Source organism: Callospermophilus lateralis, chromosome 15, assembly GCF_048772815.1.
Source record: "Callospermophilus lateralis isolate mCalLat2 chromosome 15, mCalLat2.hap1, whole genome shotgun sequence".
Lineage (NCBI taxonomy): Eukaryota > Metazoa > Chordata > Mammalia > Rodentia > Sciuridae > Callospermophilus > Callospermophilus lateralis.
Window position 1 is genome coordinate 28,103,199 of NC_135319.1, and position 23,429 is coordinate 28,126,627.

Below are 23,429 nucleotides of genomic sequence, written 5' to 3' on the forward strand. Positions count from 1 at the left end.
CCCCATGCCCCTCCCTTCCCTTCCAACCCATCTGCCCCATGTAGAGTTCCTCTATTTCTCCCATGCTTCTTCTCCCTATCCCACTATGAATCAGCCTCCTTATGTCAAAGAAAACATTAGGCATTGGTTTTTTGGGACTGGCTAACTTCACTTAGCATTATCTCTCTAATTGCATCAATTTAACTGCAAATGCTATGATTTTATTCTGTTTTATTGCTGAGTAATATTCCATTGTGTATATATACAACATTTTTTTCTATCCATTTATCTTTTGAAGGGCATCTAGGTTGGTCCCACAGTTTAGCTATTGTGAATTGTGCTGCTATAAACATTGACTCATAGTGGGATAGGGAATGGGAGCGTGGGAGGAATAGAGGAACTCTAGATAGGGCAGAGGGGTTGGAGGGGAGGGAGGGGGCATGGGTTATTAATGATGGTGGAATGTGATGATCATTACTATCTAAAGTACATGTATAAAGACATGAATTGGTGTGAATATACTATGCATACAACCATAGATATTAAAAATTGTGCTCTATATATGTAATAAGAATTGTAATGCATTATGCTGTCATATATATATTAAAATTTTTATATAAAAAAAGAAATTGGATGTAAGAAAACTTTTTGAAATCAGATGGGTTATAGTCATAGATTGGAAAATTTTTGAAAAACTGAATTTCTTTTTTGAGGAAGTAGATATTACTTGCCTATTTTGTTAGTGAGATGAGCTAAGTTTGATACATTCTATAGTTAACCTCTTTTTTAGTCTTAATAATATATATACAAATATATATATATATATACATATATATATGTATATATATATATATATATATACATACATATGATGACTGCTAATAATCTTTTATCTTTAACATAAAATTTCCATCTCATTTTCCAAATATTAAAAATAATATTTTGTGTTCATTTTTTTATCCTAACTTTAAAATGAGGATGCAAATATTATCATGAGGTGAAGAAACTGGCATAATTTAGAAGGCATTTAAATCCTATGCATACCACTAAGAGCATTTAAATTTCTATTTGTTAGTGAATGTTTAAAACAGATTTACTTCTAGACAAAATATCTTCTCATTAACCTTTGTCTTAATTGTTGCAGCACACTTCTTTTTATGAGAATAAAAACATACTATAAAAAAGCAATTTTCTCCTAGCTAGAATTAAGTGAACCTCTCTGATAATGAACATTAGATTGCAAAATCTCAATTCTTTTCTATTTATTGCCAGGAAGACCTATTTTATTATTGTTTTATGCCCTGGAAAGTATCACTTACATTATTGGGCAAATTACATACTCTACTTGGAGTCACATATAATTTGAATGTAAAACGAAGGATTTGGTGTAAATCAGGGCTATAAGGTCAGATGAACAGAGAAGGTAGAATCAAAACCAAATGAAATAATGTGGGCTGGGTATAGGTATAAATGAATAGGGAGAATGAAAATAAGGAATGGGACACTACATAAGTACTATGCAATAATTGAAGCCCAGTGTGATCTTTCCAACTGACAAAGGATATTTAAGTATTTTATATGAATTTTATAAACTATTAAATTTTGGCAATTAATGGACATTTACTTTTTAAAGCATCATGGAACAAAATTTGTTTTATAGGCTGTAGGGTTTTTTTTAAATAAATGTATCTACTAACACGTTTTCAGTTCTACCATTTTTTTGACTGATAGAATGTGATTTATCATTCTTTCTTTTCTTTCCAGTGAGTATGATCAAAATCTATTGTTTAATTTCAGAAGAAATAATTATGGCCATAAGGAGTTTCTCAGAAGACTTGAAAAACAAATATTTCACTATTAATTCATATCCCTGCAATACATTCATTTATAGCATGTAATGTATCAGTAGCCCTCTTCTAATTTAACTGTTTTTTAAATTTTGATTCATTATATATGACAGCAAAATGCATTACAATTCATATTACACATATAGAACACAATTTTTCATATCTTTGGTTGTACACAAAGTAGAGTCACACCATTCATCTCTACATATATGTACTTAAAGTGATGTCCATCTCATTCCACTGTTTTTTCCTGCCCCCATATCCTCTCTTTTCCCCTCCCTCTGGGAGGATTAGATAGAAAATTTAACTTTAAAATGCTTGACTCAAAATGAAAAGTTACTGGGTCTCTGAAATTCAAGAATACCAATTTTTAAAACTAAATTTATTGTTGGTAAGACTCACAAAAAGTACACAAAATTAAAGAAGCACTCGAAACAGGGTTCATATGTACTCATTGAATTGGAATAAGATTTAGTTTATGGAATGTTTTATCTTCTATTTATATAAGATTAAAGTATCACAAAAAATAAAATTTAAAAAAAATCATAAAAAATAATTTTTAATTGTGAAAAATAAGAGAACTATACTGCCAAAGATTCAATACATGAAGTAAATGATATACCAAAGTAAACTGTATGTCTTTAACAGATATGGACATCCAATACTAGAAAGACCAATGGTTTCAGGCCTTCAGGAAGGACCTTCATATTAAGATCTTTCATGAGACATGCTCTAAATTGGGTGTGATGGCCATGTGCCCTGGAATATCTCAAAGAGAAACATTTCTAACTCCCTAATGGCAACTCTGAATTTTATTGGCTATTTTAAACCAAGTTGACAGTTTTTCACAAAAATTCTAAAATCACCTTAATTAATTCTTACAGACAAGCTTAAACAATATTTTTATTATAAAGAAACTATGACAGAAACTAATTTTAAATTTGGTTATCTTGTTCATATTACTATTTGCATTGTATCGGACTCCATAAATTTCTATGTAAAACAGCCATATATTTTTTTTAATTAATAGGCATTATTTTTGTTTTTGTTATTGAGAAAAATATTAGATAATGATAGTTTCATAATGCCTAGCATTTAACTATTTATAGATCCTTCCAGAAAACCTTGATAGCTACTGAATTATTTTTTATTTCCTTCTTATTATCATTTATATTTTAAATGACAATTAAAAGCACAGGTATTTATGTTGTACAGTATTGGAAATATACACATTGTGTAGTGACAAAATTAAATTAGTTAATATAGGGATAATTTCACATATTTACTTCTGGTGAGAATACTTAAAATCTAGTCTAAGTAATTTTTAAGCATATAATGCCTTATCATAAACTATAAGTCACCATATTGTACAAAGGATCTCTTTATCTTCTCCTAAGTAAAATTTTGTATATCTTGACTAAAATCACTCAATTCTCCCTCACCATCTAGTCCCTGATAACAATCATTCCTTTATGATCTTAGGAGTTCAACATTTTTTAGGTTCCACGTATAAATGAAATTACGCCATATTTCTTTCCATGTCTGTACTATTTCATCTAACATAACATATTCCAGGTTTATCTTTGTTGCAAATGGCAGGGTTTCTGTATATTTCAGGGCTGAACACCATTCCACTGTATATGCCAAGTTTGATTTCTCCATTCATCCATTAATGGGAACTTAGGTTGATTGATTTCTTAGCTACTGTGAATTATGTTCCAATGAAAAGGGTGTGAAGATATCCCTCAACTAACAGTCCAAGTATAAAACGGACAAAGGACTTGAATAAATATTCTAAGACAAAATATAAATGGTATGTGACAAATATCATACAATAAATAATTGTAGAAAAAAAATACTAACATGAACTTGGCAAAGACATGCAAATTAAAACAGCAATGAACCACCACCTCCTACCTATTAGCATAGCTATTAACAAACAATGCTTCATATAACTTGTTCCACGTGGATGTGTTCTGTCTTACCAGGGTCATTCAACCCAGGATGCAAGGATAGAAGTCAAGGGACAACTAAGGTGGCATAGTGATGCTCTTTGCAGTCTTCCAGGAAATGGAAGTCCTCCCTTGGGATTAGTTATTAATGAACCTGCCACAGACTAACCTAAAAATCTACTATTTTTTTCTCTATTTTTGTATTGATTTTTTTTAAGTACCTGATAGTGGAATTGATTACAATTCTTATTACATATATAGAGCACAATTTTTCATATCTCTGTATATAAAGGATGTTCACATCAATTCATGTCTTTATACATGTAATTTGGATAACGATGTCTATCACATTCCACCATCATTGATAACCCCCTGCCCTCTCCTTTCCCCTCCCACCTTTCTGCCCTATCTAGAGTTTTTCTATTCCTCCCATGCTCCCCCTCCCTACACCATTATGCATCAGTCACCTTATATAAGAGAAAACATTCAGCATTTGTTTTTTGGGGATTGGCTAACTTCACTTAGCATTATTTTCTCCAAAGCCATCCATTTACCTGAAAATGGATGGCTTTTTATTCTCTTTTATTGCTGAGTAATATTCCATTGTGTATATATGCCACATTTTTTAATCCATTCATCTACTGAGGGGCATCTAGTTTGGTTCCACAGTTTAGCTATTGTGAATTGTGCTGCTATAAACATTGATGTGGCTTTGTCCCTGTAGTATGCTGTTATTAAGTCCTTTGGGTATAGACTGAGGACAGGGAAAGCTGGGTCAAATGGTGGTTCCATTCCCAGTTTTCCAAGAAATCTCCATACTGCTTTCCATATTGTCTGTAATGCTTTATATTAGACAAAGGTGCCAAAAACATTCATTGGAGAAAAGATAGCCTCTTCAACAAATGGTGCTGGGAAAACTAGAAATCCATATGCAACAAAATGAAATTAAACCCCTATCTCTTATCATGCACTAAACTCAACTCAAAGTGGATCAAGGACCTAGGAATTAAACCAGAGACTCTGCATCTAATAGAACAAAAAGTAGACCCTAATCTTCATCATGTGGGATTAGGCCCCAACTTCCTTAATAAGACTCCTATAGCACAAGAATTAAAACAAAGAATCAATAAATGGGATGGACTCAAACTAAAAAGTTTCTTCTCAGCAAAAGAAACAATCTGTGAGGTGAATAGAGAGCCTACATCTTGGGACCAAATTTTTACCCCTCATACATCAGATAGAGCACTAATCTCTAGGGTATATAAAGAACTCAAAAAGCTAAGCACAAAAAAACCAAATATCCCAATCAATAAATGGGCCAAGGACATGAACAGACACTTCTTAGAAGAGGATATACAATCAATTAACAAATATATGAAAAAATGTTCATCATCTCTCCCAATTAGAGAAATGCAAATCAAACTACTCTAAGATAGCATCTCACTCCAGTAAGAATGGCAGCTATTATGAAGACAAACAACAAAAAATGTTGGTGAGGACATGGGGAAAAAGGCACACTCATACATTGCTGGTGGGACTGCAAATTGGTGCAGCCAATATGGAAAATCTACTATTTTTCAGAATACTCCTCTTTTCCTGAACCTCTTGCAATGTCTGTTCACTGTCACTATATTCTTGCATTTTCCAGAATGCCATGCAGTTGGAATCACACAGTCTCTTCAGACTAACTTCTTTCCTTATCAATGTTTACATAAATTTTCTCCATGTTTTTATGACATGATATCTCATTTTGCTGTATTGCTGAATAATATTATGTTGTATGTATACATCATATACAGCCGGATTTTAGTAAGAAAATTCACCAAAATTAATCAAAACCTCTTGTTTTAAAATACGTCTTTGTCAATAAATGCATGTACCAGAAAAAAATCAACTGTTTTATAATTTATAAGCAAAATATATCAATTTTCTTTTGAAGTCATAAATTGCTCTTGTTAAACATTTTAAATTATTATTGAAAACACAGATTTAAAAAAAATTTCTTTCAATTAAATACTCTTAACTATATCTGACTCATCTAATGACTATACTAAAATAACACAATTTACATTGTCCAAATGTTAGACCCAGATTTACAGTATAAACATAGATAAAACAATTATTACACAATTTAGAGCCTACTTTTATTATTGTGCTCAAGGAGTAAAAATAAAAGTAAATGTTATACGCGTTGCATAAAGCTCCTAATTATTTTAAATGCCATGCAGTTTAGGATATAAAAGTGTTTGTAAATAGATACTATAAAATTTCACTGGGATTCAATCTGGCTCTATTGCTTTCTTTCTACAGAGAGACAAATCTAATTTATTTTGACATGTTTAAATTCAATATATTTGCAAATCAGTACCAATTAAGAAACTGGTTTTATATCTACTATGAGGGAATTTAATGAAAATGAGAAAAAATAAACACCCACTGGAACTCTTATTATTTGTAACCTTGGAGTAATTGCATCAGGGTGATCTAAATTCAATATATCTAACTAAAAAAAAAAGTTTTAAAAAGTGATAAATTGGGAGGCTGAGACCAGCTTTATCAGAATTTCTAGGATGAATTGTAGATTAGAAAATTAATAAAAAAACCAACTGTTTATATGCTGTTTTTTTGCATTTTTTTTCCCTAAGTGTGTTCACTATTAAGAGTTTTACTTTTATTCAGATCCATAAAGCATCCTCTTTTTAAAGACATAACATCAGAAATCTAAATAATTTCTTAAATCATTCTAAAAGTAAAACTCTTATCTGTGGGGGTCTGTATCTATGTTTTACTTTATTACTATTCTCATTTCTTGAGTTATTTGAATCCATCATAGTCAATATCTCTCAAACTGTCAGAATGTGCTGAAGAAATATCTTGAAATTTTCAAAATGTAATGCTAAAAAAGATCTGATTTCAGAGGCCCATTAGGTCAGGCTCAGGAATATGATCTGCACCAAGTGGCTAGATGGTAAAGAGAGTAGGGGGTTTGAAAATCACACTGGTAAAGAAAAATGGGCTTCTTTCTCTGTTGTCTTTTCCTCCTTCCTATGTCCTCTCTAACTTCCAACTCTCTGAGTGGCTTTCTTTAGTCTTTAAGCTTACAGCCATGGATGATCTTCCAAAACCTAGAGTTAACCAGATAGTGCTGCTTTGGATTCTCATAGATTGCAGTTCTGCCATTTATTAGCTTTGTGACCTAATTGCTTGGCTTCCCTTATTTTACTTTTTTTTCTGTTAAGTCGAGACAATACTTATTTCAGAAGTTTGCTGACTGTACTAAAGGACATTATATGTACAAAAAGAAAACTTTTCCTTATGCTGAACACAAATTATGGCTATTAACATCATTATTTTATAATTTCTGCTTCTGGAAGAGTAGCTTGAAGATAAAATTATATGTGTACTTTTTTCTTCTAAACAGTAGGAACACACAAAAAATAAAGTGACTATTTTAATGAGCTAAAACTGTAAAATATGTCTTATACACTGTGAGTTTCCCTTTATAGATCTCAGCATACATCAATTGTACATACAAGACAAAGATAATATTTTCCTTTTCTATTTTTATAGTTTTAAATCCATAGATAATTTTTGGCTTCATTCATATACAACTACCATGGGATGATTCTGATAACTATAGTGGGCACTGAAAGTTAAAAACAATAAAAATAAATCACCAAAATCCAATAGTTTTACTCACATAAGCTTACACTTTCATTCATAAATTCTTTACTGAACACATGCTGTGTCCCTATGATGGATGAGACAATGCAGATACAAAGACCTGAGAGAGGAAGTGGACCCTAGGTCCAGGGAGGTTAAAGCCTTGCCAACAAACCAGTTACAAAAACTCTCAGGGTAAAATTTAGTAAGTGCATTAATATCAGACTCCTAATGAGAAAGGTTATATGTTAAGTTCCTAAGGATCTACAAATCTAGCTGTAAATAGAATTAGGGGGCTACAACTTTTGAGGCAATGAGTAGGTCAAGGATGTTCATAACTGAATGACTGATCTACTTACTAAAACAGGCTATGTTGTGGGTCTCTATATACCTAGTGGTAAACTCTGAGAAAACAATTTTGTACTTTAGTTAATTTAATTATATAGTGGGAGCTCTTTTCTCTTTTATGGATGAATTTGTATAGTTGGTTTTTTCTAAAGACAGTTAATACATTTTCAAACCAGTCACTTAATGTTTTTATTTATTAATTTAATAAAGTTTATGCTTCTAGATAAGAAACATAAAAATCATCAATTACTATGGGACCTTAAAGTATATTAGTGTAATCATACAAATAATATTACAATATAAAAAATAAATATAGATTTAGCATCTGATATTTCTATTCATTCTGCATGAACTACTGAGTGTACTTCCTCAAAAAACATAATAGTTGGGCTGGGGATGTGGCTCAAGTGGTAGCGTGCTCGCCTGGCATGTGTGGGGCATTGGGTTTAATCCTCAGCACCACATAAAAATAAAATAAAGATGTTGTGTCCACCGAAAACTAAAAAATAAATATTAAAAAATTCTCTCTCTCTCTCTCTTTAAAAAAAAAAAAAACCACAATAGTTATTGAAGAGTCATGAGAATTTTTGAAAAATTAGAAAAAAACGTTTTTTCCTAAATTGTTCATAGCCTAGGAAGATTGTGAATGTTTACAATTATGCCATTTAGGAAAAAATATAGATAATATAATCAGTATATATTATATAATATAATATATACAATATAATCAGTACTCAATACCTTAAAGTAGACAAATTCATCACTACTTGAGGAAGTTGAGGTACTTAATTTTCTTCTATATTGTTATTAATGAAGTTACAATTAACATATGATTCTTAGATGTAAATTTTATTATAATTAAGGTAACCATAAACAAATTTCTTCCCTTGTATAATCACTTGCTTTTTAAGCCAATGACAATTATGCCATGAAAATAATAATTTTCAACATTTCTTTAAATTATTAAAATAATAAAATAACTCCAAGCTTAATTAAAATAAAGAATATGCCCTAATACATACCTGTGCACAGATTTTTGTTTTTGAAATTTTGCTACTAAATAATACATCTATATCATCTCACTCTGTTCTTTCATCCACACTGTGTTCATATTTGTTAAACTTAAAAAACATATTCAAAAATCCTAAGGAATTCGCTTTAACAAACAAGAAATCTTCCCAACAAATATTGCTAATTTGTAATTTTGAAATTTTTAGGTTCCAAGTGTCCATTTACTAAAAAACAGATTCATTATTTTTAGTATGTCTGATTAATAACTTTTTTTTTCTTTTTCTGCCAACTACTTGGTGTACTGAGAAATTAAAATAAAGAAATAAGTTAACAATCTAAAACTTTCTCATCCCTGAAATTCACTTTTAATTGTGAATACAGATGTTATAAAATTAGAAATAATGTACCAAAACTTGAATAGATATTTTAAGTCCCATCATTTTTATGTCATCATTCTTAGTATACCATTTACTTCCACAGAAATTTAACACATTTTACTTTCCTGATATATTGATTCAGGTTAGAAGGTATTGGTATGGTATGTGAATTAAAAATACAAAGTTTTCTTTGCTGTTTCTCCCATTCAGAACTGCAGTTTGTTTTTCCTTTCCTTGTATCTAATCCCTGCCATGAGCTTGTCCAACAAAACAAGATGATAGTGACATTGTTGCTCTCATGAAAATAAGACCTTGTAACTTTCTTTTTGCATGTTGGATAGGTGCTCTGAGATTGCATGTGAAGAATATGAGAACAGTCTTTTTTCTTATAAAAAAAAAAAAAAAAAAAAAAAAACACGTTGGGGAAAGCTCAACTCCTCTAGTCAATCTAGCCTAAGGAGAGTGCCCAGCTGAGATTAGACCATGCAACTCACAGGAGTATCAAAATACATAAATTGTTTTTGTCTTGAGTCACTAAGTTTTGATATAGATAACAGAAATTGTTTCTTGAGAGTGGACTGTTGCCATAGCAAAATATGAAAATATATGGCCCTTGTTGTGAACTGTCTGGCAGGCAGTGGCTGGAAAATGAGCAGTGAGACTGGAGAAAGGGAGAACCATCTGTTAGAGGAAGCTGTAAAGTTGATGAGAAAATAGTTGATCAGGGCTAGAAAATGACAATTCTTGCTTAGTAGTTGTGAACCAATTGGCAAAATTGTCACTTACAGTAACTTGGAGGAGATTGCCTTATGAACTATTAAACTTGGGGATGTTCTTAAGGAAGTTTCTAAAAGGGTCTACTGATTCCTTCTAGTGAATTTTTTTCTTTGGTACCAGAAATTGAGCCTAGGGGTACTTAACCACTCAACAACACTCCCTTCCCCTATTTATGTTTTATTTTGAGATGAGATCTCCCTTAGTCTCTTAGGGCCTCCGTAAGTTGCTGAGGTTGGCTTTGAACTTGTGATCCTCCTGCCCCAGCCTCCCTAGCCACTGGAATTACAGGCATGCACCACAGCGCCTGAAACTTCTAGTGACTTTTGATGATATATATTAAAAAGGAGAGGGGAGACAAAAACAGTATGTTGTGGTTCTGCTATTCCATCATTGTGTTGTATGTAAATATCTTGTGTAGTTCACAGATATTTGAATCAAGAGGAACAGCACCCAAAGAACCTTGCCCACATTTGGACTTGACTTAAATGTGATATGAATTCAAGATTGATTTTTTAATGGAATAAAACTATTGGAGATCCTAAAGGCCCAAATGCTTGTTTTTCTGTATATTTATTTGTTTGTTTTTTTGTTTTTTGGTACCTGGGATTGAACCAAGGGGTGCTTTTCCATTGAACTACATCCCTAGCTCTTGTTTAAAAAAAAAAAAATCTAGAGACAGTGTCTTGATTAAGTTTCTCGGGGCCTTGGTAACTTGGTGAGGCTGGCTTTGAACTCACAATACTCCTGCAAATGTTTCCCTAGTTGCTAGGATTACAGGTGTGTGCCAAGAAGCCCAGCTGTTGCTTTGCATATGGCAGAAATGTAAATAACTGAGGACAGAAGATAGACTGTGGTGAATTTTTTGAACCCATTATACAACATACACATGCATCAAAAGATCACATAGTATCCTGTAAGTATGTTTAATTTTTTATGCCAGTTAAAAACATTGTTACAAATATTTCTGTTCATCCTATCAGGAAGGAGAATTTACTTTGCTTCTATTTGAATTTAGGGTGGTCCTGTGTGTTGCTTTGATCAAAATAATTTGGGGTATGTGTGTGGTGGGGGTTTTAGACTGGGGGAAGATTGTGTGACTTTCAGCCTTAAACTCTGAGTCCCAAGGCTTCTACTCAGTCCTGAGTAGCATGTAAAATCACCCAGTCTACCTTTCTTATGGATGGAAGATTAAGGGTACAGAGAGAAACCCAGTCACTTTCTGAAATCAGAATCACCATCCCATCCACAAGCTAAGTATATAGGGACCAAGATAATTTTTAATGTTTTCTCAGCTCCATTACAATTTAAGCAGGTTTCTTCAGCCCCTTTGAGAGGTAAACATTAAAAAAAAAAAAAAAGTTCTTTCTAGGTTTATAATTGAGCAATGGCTTTATCAGTAAACTGTAGGTCATCCCTTTGGTTTCTCTGGAAGTGTAGGGAAATAACTCTGATGGATTCCTTGCTTTAAGTAGAAAAATCACCTCCAGTCATGAAGATAGGAGGTCATTTGCCTTTCCTTTGGGGTAAGAAAATTAGCAAAGGTGGATGGCCTCATTTCCACTCTTAATACTCCCCAGTCATTTGTTTCAGATGAGTTAAGTTCAGAATAGCTTTGGTCTCTCTCTCTCTAATTGGAATGACCTTTAGTAAATTCTTCCTTGAGGTTTAAATCCGCACCAGGAATACTCAGGCAACTCATGAAATTCTAAAAAATAGAAATTTATTGTTTTACATCATTGGGTTTAGAAGGTAATTTATACGGCAATAAGTAACTGATACACATACAGAAAAAGAAATCTCCATTGAATAAGACACGATTCTCAAACATCAAGTCAGTAGGTCACCAAGCAGTTACAAGTTACCTGTCATGAGTCCAGTACTGTATTTAGAGATACCAATGACCATATGGTTCTGTTTATTGATGCTAGTCCTTGCTCATCACTCTAGACAGAGTGTTTATTCTCCAAATGCCTTGCTTTGGCTGATAAATCATAGAATGTTAACTATCCTAAACCATATGGATATAGTAAGAATACTAGTGCTCTCCCTTAAAAAATATACAATCCATTAGGTGAGAGAAAGCATATACATAATCAGAATTCTGTTTTTAATCATTCATTGTTTGACATTAGCATAGTAATTTCTGCTTTCTCTGCAATTGCTTGCATGTCTTCTACTATCATTCTTTCAATGTATGTGATTTTTGTTTCAATATATTGTTTAATGATATAGAAAAAAAAGTTTAAAAGATATAAAATGCAGTATTAGAAGATTAATTAAATGGCATTGCAGTTTAGAACTGAGGAGATCGGAGATGAAGGACTTCACCATTGTAAACTGATGATAAAAATGTCATGAGCTGGGCATGGTGGTGCACCCCTGTAATCCCAGCAGCTCAGGAGGCGGAGGCAGAAGGATCAGGAGTTCAAAACCAGCCTCAGCAAAATCAAGGTGCTAAGCAAGTCAGTGAGACCCTGTCTCTAAATAAAACACAAAAGGCCTGAGAATGTGGCTGAGTGCTTGAGTGCCCCTGAGTTCAATTCCTAGTACCCCTGCTCCTCCAAAAAAATCATGATTGTGAATCAACATTTAATATGTATGAAAATCTGCTTTTCATACAAACCATGGAAATGCAGAGTGACCTTCCTTAAAGAGTCTCTGCATATGCATTTGAGTGTTTCACACCATTCAGTGTTTCCAAATTTCTCTGTGTCAGTGAACAAAGTCCTCTGAACGGCTCATAAGTACCTTCTACAATCTGGCTTTAACTACTCCTCTAAACTCATTGCCTTAGGACTCTAACTAGTGTGCTATTTTGCCTCAAAAATATGTCTGCATTAATTAGCAATGAAATAAAATCAATGTACCTGATAATGTGTTTCAAATGAAACAGAATATCCATAGATATAATGTAATGAAAGAAGAATGAAATCTTTACAACTATTTATATTAAAACACCAGTCCTAATTTTAAAATGGATTTAAAATGAATTGTTGAAAACTTGCATCCTTTGTTGCTGGAAGACTTGCTTTTTTCTGAAACATGAGCAAATGTGAAACCATGCACAACCTTGAATTTGTGACGGAAAATTCAATTCCTCGTGGATACTGAGAAAGCCTAATGAAAACTGCAATGAGGATTGTACAGTCATTTTTTGAATAAAGAGGCAACATCTATTATGTTTGTACAAAGAATTCAACAATGCCATGAAAAGACAGGAAAGATCATCTTCAGGTAAAGTCAGCTCTCATATTGGACAATAAATCTAAATTAAAATAGAGAACAACTTTAGTAATCAAGTGATGGTCTCTGCAAATATTTTATTTTATTTTATATTAACAATTTTCAGGTAGCTCTTTTTTCTCTTTTACAGTCTTTGCAATCACGATCAATGATTCTATGTACATACTGTCTTGGTTAAAAATTTTAAAATTCCAATGTCCAAATTTGTCATTTAATAAAAGTTAATATAAATTTTATAAAAAATATAAATGTTACAATGTTCCTCAATGTAAGGTAGTTTTAATTCTTTGGAATAATGAGATTATTAACTAGAACTGCTTAATTATATTTTCTTGGTGATTGTGATTACACTGTTTTTATTTTTCATACTATATTATGTAAAGATTTAGCATTCTATATTATACCTCTGGATTACAAATTATACTTTTCTCTGGATTGCCACAGAGGGAGGTAAACTATTAATTCTTTTAAAAATCTATTCTAATTTTATTTTTTGATATAAGGATTCTAAAGTCTAATTTTAAATATAAATTGCATATCATATTGAATTGTCATTACAAAATTAATTCATATTATTACAAAGTTAATTCATATTAATCAACAATATACAATTTTTAAACTGTAGTAGGGAAATTGAAATATTTTTAAAAAGTTTTTGATTTTGGAAAATGTCAAGATGTACATATGTATCATATACTTGCTTTGGATTTGATGTATTAAATTTGAATACTAGAAATTGAAAAACAACCCAGTATTTTCTCTAGGGTTAGCAAAATATCAACTTGTTCAATAAGTTATCCAGAATGCCTCAGGAATATTTGACCTTTCTCCTATTTATATGTACAATAAAACTTTTGAACTTTTGTATTTATGGAAATTATATTTTTAGATACATGAATCTTGAAAAATGAATATAAATATGACCTTAAATACAAGAAACGATTAATGATAAAGGTTGCTACATTCTCATTTTGAGTGAATGTCAAAGGTATGCCTATATAGGTGGCATTTTTTTTTCTTTTTTTGGAATATTTGTAAATGATATCTTTGATTAATTTTGGATAAATAGTGTAATTGTGGGGTAGGATATTGCATTTCCTACCCCAAATCAATATTCACATCTAGACTGCATGATGTATTTCAGACATGTTGACCTTTCCATGATATTTGCTTCTGAAGCTGATGACAAGTAAATTCCAGTGTGTGTAAGACTTAGTCTATCATCCCAAGATGAAGGTCAAATGCCGTTCTTCAGAATGCTAACACATTTGACCTACAGGAGTCAATCTATTCTGAGGTAATATTATTTGTTTAACTATTATTACAATTTTATGTGTCTGTATAGATTAAAGGAGAGATTTATTAAATAATTTACTCTTAATGATATAACTATTTCCCAGAAGATCCCAAGGGATAAAAGATTGGAGTCTCTCATCAAATACAGACATGTGTTGGCAATGAGTATATGCCTTGTAGATGTTCATCTGCAGGGAGCACAGTTGACCAATATCCTAGTTCCTGTGCTTTGAAATGTGTTGCTGTGTTTGGATGAAAAACATATTTGCTATGGGACACTAGCTATTAATAATGGAAAATACAGATGGTAATACAGGTTCCTTCCTAGAAGAGAAGTAATTATCTGATATTTGTCTATTGCTTGAAGACCACCTTACTGTCTTGTGAAACCACACCTAAAGGACACAGTAGTCACTTCAATTACACAGTAGTCAAGGGTGTTTGTGCCCAGTATTTCCTCCTTCTTGGGTTCACAGTATATTCTGGTCTTAAGGTTTTCCTGGTCTTATCTTCTTTCTTTCTCAGTTTTCTCAAATGGAGTATCTCCCTAAAGAAATTACTACTTGTCAAATCTCATATTAAAATAACATAGGACATTAAGGAAATTAATACAAGAATTATTTATTTTTCTGTAAAATAAAATAAATTCTAAAATGATATGTATCTAGTAAGTTTCTAAATATTTAGAAAGTTTCAAGAAAGAATTGAAGAAAAAGAAATTTAATGAACATTAATGTAGAAATTTAACATATATTATAATATCTTTATATATTTATATGTTAAAATAAACATGAGTAAATTGATAAATAATGCATATTTATTCATGTATATGTTACAGAATAATGACAGAGATGACTGGGTTTACAAAGTTCTCTTTCTTAAGCCGAGTCCTTGTCAAGACAATTGCTAATAAATAATCGGAGAGTATTATTTTCCTTAAGGGTTTTACTTAGTTTCAGTCAAATACTTGAAAGAAGAAGTGAATGCTAAAATTTTGGAAGCTCAGAGAAGATGCATAAAGAATACTTCAAAAGAATAAATGTAGTAATAGTAATATCAATGTAGTGAACAATTTCCCAGCATCCACATTCATCAGAAGATTGAAAGGAACAAGCTCCTCCTCACAACTGTAAGATAAACAACAACAGCAACAACAACAAAAAAGGAGCCCAGTCAACTTTGTGTCAAGGCTATTTTCTAAATCAAATAGTAAATTATTAGGTCCACCAAAAAATCGACATGATCTGTTCCATCAATTATGTGATATGAGTTTGAAAACATAATAAGATTAATCTATTTTTCTCAATTTTAAAGGAAAGTCAAATTGTGGAAAATGGTTTAAACAAAGATAAAAGGGTAGGGCTGGGGATATAGCTCAGTTGGTAGAGTGTTTGCCTTACATGCACAAGGCCACGGGTTCAATATCCAGCACCACAAACAACAACAACAAAAAAGATACAAGGGTAAATATTTTAAAAACTTCTTCATTATTTTAATGCTAACTCATACCTCTTGATGTAGGACTTATTACTTGAACTTAATTACTGAAAAGATTGAAAGAAAGAAAGAGAGAGGAAGAAAGATTTAAGATGGAGGTGATGTTGAGAAGGACAAAGACAGAGATGTTTGAACAACACAGAATATAAAATGCCATTAACTCTTTAAGACATTTGTTTCAGGCAACAGTAGGAGAGGAAATATGAAGAGTGATAACATAGGATATTATTGACATGTCCTTGTTTGTCCAAATGAGATACTGAGCTGGGCGAAGTGTCACATGACTGTAATCCCAGCAGTTTAGGAGACTGTGGTAGGAGGTTCTTGAGGTCAAAGCCAGTCTCAGCAAAAGGAAGGGACTAAGCAACTCAATGAGACCCTGTCTCTAAATAAAATACAAAATAGGCTGTGGCTCAGTGGTTAAGTGCCCCTGAGTTCAATCCCTGGTATCCCACACACACCAAAAAAAAAAAAAAAAAAAAAAAGTAAGATACTAAAAGAAGCATAGTTAAAAATATGGATGTCACTAATGACAGGATTTTGTTTTTGTTTATGGGTGAGAGTCCATTGTGCATATATATCTTACTTTCTTTACTCATCAGTTGAGGGGCATTTGGCTATTGTGAATAGTGCTACAGTGAACATGGGAGTGCAGAGATCTTCAACACACCATTTCCATTTCCTATGTTTGGATGAACTGGAGATCATTATGTGAGTGAAATAACCAGGCACAGGAAGACAAACTCCACGTACCTCACTTATATGTGGAATCTTAAAAGCTGATTTCATAGATGCTGGTTTTAATCAGGTGGTTTTTTTGTTTGTTTGTTTGTTTGTTTTTTTCATTGCTGTGCCCCAAAGACCTACACAGAACAATTTCAGAAGAGGAAAAGTTTGTTTGGGGCTCACAGTTTCAGAAGTCCCAGGCCATAGATGGCCAACTCCACTGCTCTGTGAGTTAAGGCAGACTATTAAGGAAGAAGGGCACAACGGATGAGGAAAGCAGTTTGGGATTTGGCACCAGGAAGCAGAGAGAGCTAACTCTGCTCTCAAGGAACAAAATATAATACTCCAAAGGCATTTCCCCAATGACCCATCTGCTCCCACCACAACCTACCTTCCTACCTGCCAACAGTTATCACCCAGTTAATCTCTATCAGCATATTAATGCATTGATTAGGTTAAATTGTCTTGCATTGTCTCACACATGAGCTTTGGTGCGGGGAGAGTAGAATGAGAGTTACCAGAAGTTGGGAAGATTAGGCAGAATGAAGAGGTAAATTGATGAATAGGAAATAAGTAACAGTCAGATAGGATAAGAAGTCCTGGTGTGCTGTCGTCCAGTAGATTGACTATTAATACCACTGGTGTATACAATAGGTAGCAATATTTTACTGTACATTTCACAAAGCCAAAAAAAATGGTTTTGAAAGCTCTTATCATGAATAAGTGCTAAATGCTCTTGAAAATAAATGTTTAATCACTTTCCCTCTTCCTTAATGATGGAAGAGGAATTAGTTTAATTATGTAGCATAGAACAACATTTCTCTGGCCTATTATACTTAAGTGTGGACCTGTGTCTGAAATTTCAAAAGAAATGTGAGCACAAATAAAGTGTGCAATTTGCAACTTTGTTGAAGAAATTTCTGGATGTGAGCATCTGCCTGTCCCCATCTTTCTGCTGACTAACATGGCAATGATTGACATTATTTTTTAAACAGAATGTAAGAGATGATATAGTCCCTGAGTTGGTATCTGCATGACTGCATGGAGGACTGCATATTTCAACTACTGCCAATACCAAGTGTTCACCTTACACTTTACTTGTAATGTAACTGTAGGCAGGTGGGGCATGGCTGGAATTACCAGGTCACCTGGGGTGTGCCCTGGAAGAGTGTACTTTCTCTATGTCCCCTTCTTCTACCTCTCTCTGCTTCCTGGCCACCTTGAGTAGAGCAGTGCTCTTCCAACATGACCTTCTCTGACGAAGTTCTGCCTGATTTTGGCCCAAAAACAATGAAGACAATGGACTGAACTTTTGAAACAGTGAGCCAACATAAACTTTTCCTCCTCTGAATTTTTCTCATCAGGTATTTTGGTTACAGTGACAAAATCCTAGGTAACACACCTAGCCTAACTAAATCAAGATAATTTGATTATCCTGAAATATAATGATTTGGTTGGCTCTTCCAATATAAATAAGACCACAGGGTCATTGTGGGAGGTATGTATCAAGAATTCAGCTCAAAATTCTAAGATAATAAATATAAAAATATTTTTTCCAAGGAATTTAAACATCAATACTGAAATGAAGATGTTTCTAAGATATGAAACCCTGAAGACTTTATATATTTAAAAATTTTATAGAAATAAGTACCTATATTCTTCTTGTGTGAATCTTGGGATTTCTCCAGGATGTAAGACAAGAATTTTCACTGTGGCACTGCTGGACATCACGGGCTCACCATCATCAAAAGCAACAACCACCAACTTAAAAAAAAAAAAACAATAAAATTCATGTTAAAAATTATAAACATACAATGATACACATATGATTTTAATGATTGGGCTGCCTGCTTCTAGGAGAGAAAACTGACCATTATCTTATGGCCATGAGATACTAGGTACTACATGGAATATGCTACATTTTCATTTTGATTTTTCACAATAATCTGTCCAGGTAGATGTTATTTTTATTTGAGAAAACAATCACAAAGAAATTACTAACTCTATAGGTAAAAAAAAAAAAAGCTATCAGGAAAACAGGCATACAATACTCTATCTCTTTAATTATAAAATCTTTTTTTCCATTCCTCTGCTGTGTATGATAAAAGCATGTGCTTTTATAGCACCACCATAACCATTTAAAAAGTGTTAAATTCAGTCACATCAATGGCAAAAAACTAATTAGCTTGCTTATAAAAAGAAATTAATTTTTCCAGTGAATTAGTTGTCTGCAAGTTTACAGGGCAAAAATATTTTACTCTAGAGAATAAAATTGGAAATCTTTATAGTTTAACTCACTTGCTATACAATACTATAAATAAAATCTATAAAATCAAGTTCATTCGGTATTGCAGAAATTGTTCAAATAATATGAATTTGTGAATTTGATAACTATATGTTATTTATTAATGCAATACTTTTATAATTGAGTATTTACTTCAATAACTTATACTGCACCAAGAAGAACTTTAATGCTTATTTTAAGATATCTTAAACACTTTCCTACTTATGTTTCCCTGGAATACATATCTCCTGGAAGTTTCAAGTTACTAAAGTAATTTTACGTAGGTCACAGAAGACCATAACCAAGGATTATCCTGAGAACCACAATTTACTTTCTGAGTTAATACTAGTTTAAAAACAGAGCAATTATTTCAAACAATGATTAAATGATATGAGACAGGGTGCTCATAGTCTCATATCATTTCTGAAAAAGTATCTCATATCTGAAAAAGTTTTTATTAGTATAGTTTTAAAGACTATATTCTAAGTGTTATTATCCTCAGTAACTATTAAAAATTGAAATTCCCAAACATTTAAGGAATTCATTACTTATGATAATAGAAAATATATTGCTCAATATTTTCTTGACATGTAGAAACAGGCATTATTTGTTGACTATGTTATAAAAATGTGAAAAAGAAAAGAGGTAATTATATGTTCTATTTCATGAGTATTTCAAGAAGCATAAAACAGAACAAAAACCAAAGAACTCTAGCAGACACGCAAAGATTAAAAACAATAGTATAAAGAGTGGAGTGATCCTATGAAAATGGGTGTTCTTCTAAATGATGGAGAATGTAAAGTGAAGGTAGTTTTGTTTTCAAATTTTCCAGATGCATAAGTTATCAACAATACATGAACTTGATTTAACACTTCTGTTTATGGGTACTTATTTTAAAGAAAAAAGTTAGCAAGTGGCGAATGATTGTCACATAAGTAGTTTCTAAACAGCAGATTTTATTGTTAGAAAATTATTCATGGCAGCCTAATTATCCAACAACACAGTATTAGATTAAAAAGAAAACATAATGTCATTGAGCTAAAAAGCAGCATGAACAATATGATTGTTATTTTAAAACATAGCTGTGTATTTGCATTTGTATAGAAAATCATTGTAAGGACAGAGATCAAAATGATAATATCTGCTTACCTCCCAAAAGTAAAATATCAAGTGATTGTTTTTATTTTTATTTGTTCCCTGCCACCCCGCTAAGTTCCTATGAGGAAAAAAAAAATTGTTTTTGATTGAAAAAAAAAACAACTAAAATTTTTTTTGGAAAAATATTGATATCTGCTAAGCCAGACTCTTAATCAAAAGTTAAATGTCACATAGACAACGTGAAGACTATGACACACTGACCTTAAAAATTGTTGTTGGTTCTTCATTAAGATTGACTCGAGTTATTACTCTTCCAGAATCTTCCTCTACATCAAAAATACTGGCAGGGTAAGGAAACTGCAAATCATCTACTCTGTATCTCACACGACTTGCAGGTAACCCCTGAAATGAAATTACATATTATTCATTTATTGTATTAAATGAAAACACAGGATAGTGATACAGTTAAACTGATTTCCAAAATGAATGGCCTTGTAGAAATGAAGAATTATATTTTATGATTTCATACTTTCTGGGATAAAATGTAGCAGAATCATTATTTCTTTAGGATAACTCAATCTGAATCCATGAAGTGTCTTTACTATAGGCTACTTCAAAAGGATTTATAATACAGAAAAATATTAATAGCTGCCTCCAGCATCTTTTCTCCCACATTTATTGTAAGAATCACATTTCTCTTCCCAAACACCCAGTGTCTTCCTAATATTTTATCTTCTGAGACAATCATGTTATTTTTAATCATATATATTTTCAATTATAGATATTGGAAATTTGTGATACTCAGAGAAAGGTGAAGGGTGGAGAACTGTGTTGAAGTGGAGGAATACGCATGGCAGGGAAAGAAACAAAACTGATTTACCATCTACTCTGTGCTAATTTTCATGCTAAATATTTACATAAGTCAGACTAAATCTTGCAACAGTCCTTTAAGATAACATTAATAAGGAATATGACAGTAATAATAGAAAAATAAATGATAGCTAACATTTGTTGAGTTTTAGATGTGCAAAGCCCATAGTAAAGATGTCCTCTACTACCCGTTCTATAGCCAATGAACTTGAGGCTTCAAGGTTGATAAAGATCGCAACTTTGCCCCTGAGATGAGCCAAGATAAACTGAAAGACCAAACCACAACAAGCCAAACCAAAACAAAATAAAACATATTTTTTAATGAAAGAAAGTAACATTTGATCAATTTTAAAATGGCATCAAAATAGCCACAATAGGGAACAGTCAATATTGTGTTTGATGTCCTTACTTCAATTAGGACTTATATCCTTTTTATTTTGAATTATATAGGGTGATAATGGGTTGAACATAATCATCTTTCCAGTGCTTATGGATTGGAAATCTCTTAAATCCTACAAGTGAGGTAAACAACTCAGGCAGCAAATGAGCACATGGTAGAGTTTGACTTCAGACTCAGACAGAAAGGAACCATTAAGTTCCTTAGGAAGATAGACAATAAAAAGAAAAAAAAAAGTGGCTGGGTATGGCAGCACGTGCTTCTAAGGGCAGTGGCTCAGGAGGCTAAGGCAGGAGAACTGTGAGTTCAAATTCAGCCTCAGCAACAGCGAGATACTAAGCAACTCAGTGAGACCCTGTCTCTAAATAAATACAAAATAGGGCTGGAGATGTGGCTCACTGGCCCCTGAGTTCAACCCCTGAATTTGTTAGTAATGTTAGAGCCTAAAGAATAGTTCTACTATAGGATAAGTATTTTAGCTTAAGGACTTTTATAATTCTCCAATTATTACATGTTCATTTACATACTACACAGCACAATTGATCACAATTTCCTTGGACACATACTTTAGTTTTTTAACTCTATCTGAGTGTTCTGTTTCAAACCTTTTATTTTTTCCATTTTCTTTTTTTTTAGTTTTTATAATTAGTTATATATGACAGTAGAATGCATTTTGACAACATCATACATAAAGGGAGTATAACTCCTCTTTCTTTTGGTTGTGCATGATGTAAGATCACACTGGTCGTGTAGTCATATATGCACATAGCATATTAATGTTCCATTCATTCTACTCTTCTTCCTACCTCCATACCCTCTCCCTCCCTTCATTTACCTCTGCCTAAACCAAAGTACCTCTATTCTTTCCTAGCCACCCACCCTCCTCCACCCCGTGTGAATTAGCAGCCACATATCTGAGAAAACATTAGGCCTTTGGTATTTTTGAGATTGGCTTATTTCTCTTAGCATATTATCCATCTCTGTCTATTTACCTGGAAATGTCATAATTTCATTCTTCTTTAAGACTGAGTAATATTCCATTGGGTATATACACCACATTTTCTTTTTCCAAGGCTCTGTCGCTATCATTTCTATTTTCTACCTCTACCCTAAGTCTCTAGCATTTCTCTCAGTCCCATGAGTTTAAATATTTTCTGTTTACTAACAGTTCCCAAATTTTATTTTCTGGATAAATTTTCAACCTTTAAAAGACATACTAGTACGTAGAATTGTCAACTAGATGGTCCATGTTTAAATGTGACATAACCAAATCAGAATCCTCATTTCCTTTTCCAAATTTGTTCCTCCTATGCTGTAGGGAAATAGTCCTACCTTTAACCAAAGTGTATCATCTTAAAGCTTAGAAATGATCTCTGATCCCTCTCATCCTCCATGACCAAAGCATTGCCATGTCTTTTTCAGAAGCATGTATTCCCTTCTTCTCTAGTTACCTGTTCCCTATAGTAGTCTGTTAATTGGCTCTCTGCTTCCACTGTAACGATATTATCTTTCATTTTTTTAAATTTTAATGTTTAATTGCAAAGAAAATTCACATATAAACCATTCTATTTCACTGTAATGATGGGTTATAAAACACTTCATTTTGCAAGAGAACTTGAAAGCCAAATGCAAAAAATCAACATAAACCTATTAATGGATATGTGATATAAAAATAAACTGTAACATCAGTAACCTAATTCTGAAAAGATATATAAACATACCAAATTTTTATAATAAATTGAAGCTAATTTGTTGTTGTCAGTGTAAAATACAGTATACACTTTAAGTGATCTTTATAAAGTCTCAATATAAATGACAAAATAAATATCCATAGACTACATTAAGGGCAGTAGGAGAGGAATCAAAGCAAGTCACTATCAAAATCAATGAATAACAAATTAAACCGTTAAGTGGGGAAAACAGCTATATGAAATAAAGTAGGAGTAGTGAGTTCTTCACTTTTACAATATATTTGATTAAAAATGCATTATTATAAAAAAGAATCAATACAAAAAGCTTGACTAACAGAATTAAATCTTAAAAAAATACAACTGTGTGTAATCT

The 23,429-nt window shown here is 32.3% G+C and overlaps 1 protein-coding gene across 16 annotated transcripts in view; it reads right to left on the reverse strand.

The window, feature by feature from the left end:
* The window catches only part of Pcdh15 (protocadherin related 15), a 702,462-nt gene that overhangs the window by 106,333 nt on the left and 572,700 nt on the right, over positions 1-23,429 (reverse strand). For all 16 annotated transcript variants that reach the window (XM_076835193.1, XM_076835192.1, XM_076835191.1 and 13 more), the window contains 2 exons: positions 20,360-20,500; positions 18,368-18,480 (listed from right to left, as the gene is read on the reverse strand). In XM_076835193.1, the coding sequence (XP_076691308.1) occupies positions 18,368-18,480; positions 20,360-20,500 (254 nt within the window). The remainder of the gene's footprint in view (positions 1-18,367; positions 18,481-20,359; positions 20,501-23,429) is intronic.